At 42.1% G+C, this 8,406-nt stretch overlaps 1 protein-coding gene across 1 annotated transcript; it reads right to left on the bottom strand.

Moving 5' to 3' along the window:
* Nucleotides 1-1,994: 1,994 nt before the first annotated feature.
* Nucleotides 1,995-8,094, bottom strand: LOC134404281 (interferon gamma-like). The gene is made up of 4 exons (XM_063134997.1): nt 7,975-8,094; nt 4,883-4,957; nt 3,974-4,159; nt 1,995-2,141 (listed from the first exon to the last, which is right to left on the bottom strand). The coding sequence occupies exons 1-4, from the start codon at nt 8,092-8,094 to the stop codon at nt 1,995-1,997; spliced, it is 528 nt and encodes a 175-aa protein (XP_062991067.1).
* Between the last annotated feature and the right edge of the window lie 312 nt (nt 8,095-8,406).

The following is an 8,406-nucleotide window of genomic DNA, read 5'->3' as shown; positions in this document are numbered from 1 at the left end:
TGTGTGGCCTTAGCAGAATGGTTGTTGGCCTGCGGACAGTGGAGGGGAAAGGAAAAGTTGGATGACAGGGATTTTTAGGATGACAGAAGGGACGGTGGAAGCACATGAGATGATTTTGGAAGGCAAACTATGGGGACTTAGATGTGAATTGCAATGGGCGTGCACAAGGCCAGGGAGACGTGGTGACTGGGAGAAGTGGGGCTGCTTCTGAAGGAACATTGGCAGACATGACCTGGAAGGCAACACATTGGATTGGGGTTTTTAAAATATAAGCAATGATCCTACTATTTGATCCCTTCCCATAAAAAATGTATTTTTTTCCGGTAAGGAATGCTGGATGTGGCCCTGAGACATCTGCTACCTGGACTATTTGGCTCTCCAACCCATTGGCATTTTGCATCCCTGGTTTGACCACTAACTCCAGCCTATGCGGCAGGGTCTTGCTATTTACTGTTTTACTCTGTACAGCACCATGTACACTGATGGTGCTATATAAATAAATAAATAAATAATAATAATAATAATAATAATAATAATAATAATAATAATAACCACTAAGCAGAGTGAGGTAGGTGGCAGGTGCTGGGTGGCAGGTGTACGAAGGTATTAGAGAGCTTTGGCCCAGAAAGCTTCGGCTATCGGGCGGTATAGAAATGCAATAATAAATAAATAAATAAATAAATAAAATTAGAGGACAGACATGTTTGTGCTACACAGTCTTCCCTATGCTCCCTAAGCTAGCCTGCTACCTTCCAGTGCAGAGAAAGTCACTGTCCTCCCATTAGTGTTGAATAAGAGTCAATTGTCAGTGTGATTTTTTTTTGTACATGGAGCACGGGGACAGTGTCATCTTGTCCTTCACTTCAGACCACAAAATATCTTGGGCCAGGCTGGACTTGCTCACTAGAATAGAGCCACACTATCCAAACCTTATATGAATTCAAGTCTTCAGAAATGCTTATATTTAACTTTAAGCATGTGCACAATTATGTATGCTTATCTTCATTCACTTCAATCCTGTGAGTCCTTATGAGCACAAGTGCTCTCTTTAGTGCAAACGCTACAATCAACATCTAAGGTTCTTCTCTAAGTGCCTCCTCCAAAGGAGCTTTGAACAACAACAAATAAGGAGAGGGCCTTTACAGTGGTGGCCCAATCGTGTAATGCTCTCCCCAGTAAGCACCACTTGGACACAGCATTATCATCTTTTCTGGCATATGATGGGATTCTTACATTGTTTATTGCGTATTGGTATTTTATTGTTAATTGTTTTTAGCTGTTTTAAATTGTTTACCATTATTTGTATGTTTTAATCCCTGTTGATGCATTGAGTATTATAATAATAATAATAATAATAATAATAATAATAATAATAATAATAATAATAATAATACACCATAACAAAGGCTTCCCTTTCGCTTCACTGGAGGGACAGCTCTCTACACAGAGGGAAATAGATGTGTTACATTTTCCACTGAAGTGAACATGGAAGCCTGTATGGGTAAGAGCTCCATGTATGACACAGGGCTTTGGATTGGAACAAGTGACTTCAGTGGAACAAACCTTGTATAAATAGATGCAGAATTCTAACATCATTTATAAATACACCCGACACCTGCTTTCCTAAATAGGATCCTCTATTTACTAAGTAACAGCATTAATATTTTATCATCTTACGATCTCTAGGTGTAAAAATGCTGAAACAAACAGGACTTTGGAAATCATTGACTACTTGGCTTAATTAAATAGTTTATTTGTATTCCATAAAAAATACCAGATAAAGTCGGGACAGGTTTTAACTGATTCAGTTAACAAATATCAGAAGATAAATAGGAATTCAATAAAATTAATTTCTTAGATAACCTTATGAACCATAAATACTTTAAATCAATTGGTGATGCTACAAGTTTGATTCTTATAAATATTATTTTAAACTGATAAATATTAATAAATAGATTTATATATTAAAAGGAGCTCTCTGTAGAAAAACAATCCTATCCTCTGAGATGTGGTCTGTATGCCTTCTGCCCTTGGGGATTTTGTCTTCTCTTCCTCTTTCGTTTGTTCTCTTCTATGTTCACCTCCCGCAAAACCAGGTAAATCTCTGCTGCTGCCTTGCGCTTGATTTTCAACTCGTGCATCTGTTTCAAATGACAAATACTGATCAATTAAAATGTTTATGGGAAATTATAGAAATAGCACACAGTGTTCTAATGTCTACTTATTGAACAGAAAAGTAGCACAGGTTGTTGTTGTTGTTTTTAAAAAAGTAGTAATAGCATTCCAAAAATCTTATAGAACAGCGGTGTCTTTCTGCCAGGGAGGTTGTTTCAAACTCAGATGCCATGATCCAGTAAAGTATTCCTCCAGGATGGTTGATTTATGGTCTACCAGTTGTTTTGGCCTTCAACTCCCATCATTCCTCACCATTGGCTATGCTGGTTAAGGCTGATGGGAGCTATAGACCAAAATATCTGGAATATTTGGTCCACCCCAGCATACATGGAGCTCCCTTGACTCTAAGGTCTCCAAAATTCATTTCAGTCAAAGCAAGTATCTAGCCTTAAGCCTCCATCCTACTGAAATGAAAGGGAAAACCTAAATGTGCAAGATAAGAATGCAGGATACAGTTAGCCTGATACTGAAACTGGCTGCTATTGCCCAGTCTTGAACTCTAACTGGCTTAGTAAACATGAATTAATTTCCTGGGATACTAGTGCTCATTATTCTGCACTTTCAGATGAAAATCTGGTGTGGTTTTGCTTTGGAGGCCTACAAATAGAGGGACATGATTCATCCTTTCACACACCTTTCATGTTACACCAATTTCTTTCCCTGCCAACCGTTAGACATGCAACTTCATATTGGTAGAGCAATGTTGAGAATTAAAGGAAGGAACTTTCTATCACAAAGTTAAGCAGAAGTTGGGCCTGATCAGCAACTGAACAGAAAACTGCCTGGGAATCCGTTTTTGTGGTAATGGTGCAGTGGAGCCTGGGCTCACAGCACCCACACCTGTTTATTAGCAGAGCCACTGCTGCCATCTGCCACTACCACCACCTCTGCCCTCAAAATTCCCTGTTTCCTCTGAGCTTAGCTGCAATGTTCCAGTGGCTGGGGTCAGGGGAGGGGGGGATGAACTTTTCCACCAACTATATATTGTTGTGAGCTATACCTGTTGTAATGCAAATCATTTCATGGGAGCTTGGCCTTGAATGGACAAGTAGGACCCTTTAGTTTTACAAAACGCCTGCTCCTGGTGAAGATGAAAACAGAACTGAACTGTTGACATGAATCAACTTGGCAGGCTGCATCTTTGGACTCTCCTTGGGGGCGTGGCTATGGGGACTGTCATGATGGCCTTCAGAATTAACTACTACACTACTAGGTTTTTTTTCCCTTTGGGGAAAGGTGGGATAAAACTGTAAATAAATGAGTGAGCATCATCAACTGATGCATTCAACCCTAGATTCTGTCCTTGGCCTGTGAACTGATGCCCACCATGACCAGCCTTGGCCTCACATTTCCTTCTACTCAAGGTTGTTTTTCAAACTATCTGGCAACAATATTTTGTGTAAACAACTGCATTTTATATCTCATATAAAGTAAAAAAATCTGTGACCTCAGACATGAAATTCTTGGTGGGAGAGATGAAGATCTCCAGAATGCAATTTATCCACAAAACTGATCCTTAATATGGAATCATCTTTTCCATTGCCACTGAACAGTGAGTGGTTGTTGTTTCCATTAACATATCCATCAAAATCTCTTTCCTGATTGGTCACTGCCAGTTCACACCTCACCAGTGTATAACCCATAGCCCATCTGTCCACACAGGTATAGCCTCACCACATCTCTCTCTCTCTCTCTCTCTCTCTCTCACACACACACACACACACACACACACACACACACACACCCCTCCTAGTTGTTATATTAATGATAATAAATAAAAGGAAGAATTGACTATTACCGGAAGCTTTGACAATGCAATTATATCGTTTGCTTTCTGCAGGCTTTTATTGTATTGTACATTATATTCATTCAGGGCTTCTAATAAATCCTTGATGTAATCTGAGGTTTGTGTTTTGCTTGAATTGCTCAGCATTTTCCAGTACATGGAGATCACCTGGGCAAATAAGATATTTTTTTCTTTGGCCTGTCAGAAAACCAGAAAAAAATAAGGGATTAGTGACATTTCCCTGATAACAGAAAATTGGACATTGAAATCTGAAGTCCTTCAGATCCTTCACTCCAGCTGGGGTGTCATCAGACCATCACATAAACACTGGTGACAATAGTATTGCTCTATCCGAAGCCAGCCATTTGGCCAAAGTCAAAACAATAACTAGTTCCCTTTTGAAATCAGAGTGGCTTCTTATGTGTTTCTCCTGATGGACTGCCAGAATCATGGCGATAAAAGTGATGATTGCTACCTTTAGCTGTCTCATCAAAAAAGACTATGTGAACACAATGTTACTTCTACAAAACTGTCATAAGAACATAAGAAGTGTCATTCTGGATCAGACCAAGGGTCCATCTAGTCCAGCACGCTGTTCACACAGTGGCCAACCAGCCATTGGACAGGGACCAACAAGTAGGACATGGTGCAAGAGCACCCTCCCACCCATGTTCCCCAGCATCTGGTGCACACAGGCTTACTGCCTTGAATACTGGAGATAGCACACAACCATCAGGGCTAGCAGCCATTGATAGCCTTCGCCTATAGGAATTTATCCAACCCCCTGAAGACATAGCTCATCTCGTTGAATGTAAAATTAATTTTTGATGCCAGCTGCTATTTAGTGATTGACATCTTCATCTCGACAGACTACAGTTGCATAAAACTTGGTAAAACAAACAAAGAAATTGAGACATTTACATTTTCCCATAGTTCGCTCTTCAGTAGACCTATAAAAAGAGGTGGACCCTCAGCGACATCAGGCAGACTGGTGTTCTGCAATACAAAATACAAATGTCTCAACCAACCATATAACACAATTCAGTCTTGGCAATAAACGTTCCGGATCAAGCCATTTTCTCTTCAGTCAGATCTACAACAGCTATATTTTCCCTTAGGCTTGAACCATGCAGCCTGGTTCACTTCAAAGACTGTTTTTAAAACAAATTTGCTCACCAGTGCTGACCTTGTACCTCTATTGTCGATTTAGAAAGGAACTAAATGCTCTCCACATACTCCCCTCTCACTTTCATTTGCATTCCCAGAAGCAAACAATATAGTTATCAAGCGTATTGGTGAATATATATACACACTGGAATATTTTCTCCTTTTACCATTATTCCAGATGTATTGGAATTCATGAAGCTGACAAATTTCTATTCATTGCACATGAGCACCAGCACCACTCTCATTTAATGATAGGGCATTTTTAAAGCTACAAAGGTGTATTGTCCCCAGTGCATCTCTTATATGTGGGCTCATGAATTCAATTTAGAAAGTGAGGTACTGGAACATTGCATGTGTCTTATGACTCTTTCATTTGTTTTAGAGATTTGGGATACTCAAATACTGATTTTTAGTTACCTATGAAAGTACCCAAGCAGAGAAGCACAAGATAAGCCAATTAATGCATGCCATGCCATATCCACCTGTAGTTAGACTCAGGCTGTTGCTAGACGAGGACTTAGCCCAGTGTGAGGCCCGGTCTCCCTGCTGTGCATCCAGATGACGCACAGGGGATCCCGGGGTCAGGCCGGGCTAAGTCCTCCCTTAACCCAGGATAAGCGGATCCACTTATGGCCCAGCTTTTCTGCAGCCCCGGACTGAGGAAGTCTAGCGACTTCCGTGGCTTTTCCCGGCTGCTCGCTTACTCACGAGTAGCCAGGAGAAGCCACGCACTGGGCACAGCATTCCATAGGAGTGCTGTGCCCATTGGACTGGGGGGGGGAGATGGGGGCTGGGGGAAAGAGCGGGCCTGGCAGGAGAGATGGGGGGAGAAGAACGGGGATGGGCATGGCGAACGGGGAGGGGAGAAGAACGGGGACGGGCATGGTGAAAGGGGACAGGCATGGCGAGTGGGGCCAGGACATGGCAGACGGGGACAGGGCATGGTGGATGGGGGGGAGAAGAATGGGGACAGGGCATGGCGAGTGGGCTGGCGAGCAGGCAGGGGGGGCATCAGACATGGCGGATGGGGTCAGGGCATGGCGGATGGAGACAGGCATGGTGGACAGGGGGAAAGAAGAACAGGGACGGGCATGGCGAGCGGGGATGGGGGACGGGCATGGCGAGCGGGGACGGGGGACAGGCATGGCGAGTGGGGCCAGGGCATGGCGAGCGGGGGGAGGACGGGTGAGTGAGCGGGCAGGGAGGGCATCAGGCATTGTGGGGGGGAATCAGGGGCAGGGGGAGCGGGGAACCCTTTATTTTTTTAAAAAAAACCCTACCTTTTCCAGGGGTGCGCTCCTGCGCACATGGCCCTTTAAGGGGAGAAAAAATGGGGGATGCGACGGGGCTTCCCTCGGCCCCATCATGTCTTACGTGTGGATGGGGCCTACAGGCTGCGCTACTTCTAGCGCAGCCTGGCCCCTCCTCCCACACAGATTATCAGGTAGGTCTAGCAAGGCCCTCAAAATCTCAATTTAAATATCTCATTTGGCACCCTGTAAATTATATAGCATACTGCTAATGCTTAATAAGTTGCTGTTGCTGTTATAAACAATTCTGACACAAGCTATTAAAAATAATTAGAAGATTCAGCAATGGAATTTCATTGGTTCTGGATTGTCAAGAAAACTTAATCTTAACAAATTAGATTGAGCAATAGAATCCTAACCAATTGCTTTAGCCACTGCAGTCATGCACAGCTTCAGCTGTAGCTGCATCTACAACACAAGGAAGTTGCTCACATAAGTTCCCCTTGAAGTGCTACTAGTAGCATTATTGATTGAAGGAGGAAACTACTTGAATTTCACTGATAGTTCTTCTTCCTAAGGAAATGCTGTGTACCATCCCTTCCATGTCCAATTGTGGTACTTCTTTGAACATTCAGAGGCATCCCCACCTACTGCCTTTGTAATTTCCATTGGGCAAATACCCCCTCAAACATTAAAGATATGCAACCACTTGAGCACAGAAGTCACTGTGCATTCAGCCAGCAGCAACACTCTTTCGGTAATATCGAAACAATGATTTTCATACACATCTCAAACACTGCTTGAAGCAGAGATATAAATGTGTAGGAAATGACGATCTCAAACTATTAAGCTCAACATAGAAGAAACATTTAACCTAACGGGTTGTGTCTAATGTTAGAGTATACCCATTGAAATGAATGGGACTTCACTTAGACTATGTTGGATACAACTCAGAGAGACTTCTATGACAATGATCCACAAAATAAGAAGTTTCCTCAGCACACTTCATACATACACACACATTTTTATGAGGAATTTAATAATGTTGAATTTGTCATAATGAAAAGACTGTATACATTCAAGGAGAACAGGGATGTGAAGAGGTGCCAACCAAGCTGTTATGGTCTGGGGATAGACAAAGGAAGACAAAGAGATGTTGCCAGTTCAATGAGGACTACATCAAAACACTTTTGGTGACAAGTGACCAGTTCTGCCCAGAAATGTCCATCCAGCCTATTCCTATTCCTGAACACTATAAAAAAAAACTATGCATAGATCTTCTCTAGTTCCTCTCTAATCATGTCAGATGCATGGAAACAAGCACTGTTGCATGTCTGGCTCATCAGTAAAATTAAACTGTCTCATGAAATATGAATGGGCAACAGGAGCAAGTTCTATGAAATGTGGCCCAAGTTCACTAAAACATATAAAATGGAGTGACTGGAATATGAAGTACAAGTCTAGATGCCATGACACATTGCATCATAAACCCAATTATACCTAGCTGCCCAAGAACACGGGCATCCTCAAATATTCTAGAGTACAGGCAATTGGAGAAAAGAAGAGAAGAAGAATATTATCAGAAAATATACTTACGAATTCTTTCTCCAGCATTTCTATAGATTTGGCTACCTTTTCCAAAATTGAACTGGGGAGAAAACGTCCATCAGAACAACTAGTAGCCAAAAAGATGAATAGACAAATCTGCCAAACCATTGTTCTCGAATCAAGTGGAAATGCTGCTTCACAATAGATTTTGATGGCAGACCTGCGGCGGTGATCTAACTTGGTTGTCTATTCCACTTGCAAGTTTGATCTTAGCCTCTCTGGGAGGGGATATTTATACCTGGTCATTGGTGCATGTGTTTTTTTTTAACTAATCAGAATTACGCAGTTTTCACACATTTCAGGAGATGGTGTTAGATAAGAGGCGTGTCTGGTTTGTATTAATAGGCTGGGTTTGTGGGATTTCAGCATTTAAAGTTTCCTTTAAGTGACGGCACTCCATGTGACAAGTCCTTTGCTCTG

The sequence above is a fragment of the Elgaria multicarinata genome, chromosome 9 (genome assembly GCF_023053635.1).
Source record: "Elgaria multicarinata webbii isolate HBS135686 ecotype San Diego chromosome 9, rElgMul1.1.pri, whole genome shotgun sequence".
NCBI lineage: Eukaryota > Metazoa > Chordata > Lepidosauria > Squamata > Anguidae > Elgaria > Elgaria multicarinata.
This window is presented reverse-complemented; position numbering and strand designations above follow the sequence as displayed.

Bases quoted from the DNA above. Each gene is read 5' to 3' on its own strand.
- LOC134404281 (XM_063134997.1), bottom strand. From the start codon at position 8,094: ATGGTTTGGCAGATTTGTCTATTCATCTTTTTGGCTACTAGTTGTTCT. The intron at 4,958-7,974 runs GTAAGTATATTT...TTTGTATTGCAG, and splicing joins AAATGCTGGAGAAAGAATTC to AACACCAGTCTGCCTGATGT. The intron at 4,160-4,882 runs GTAAATGTCTCA...GTTTTCTGACAG, and splicing joins AGAGCGAACTATGGGAAAAT to GCCAAAGAAAAAAATATCTT.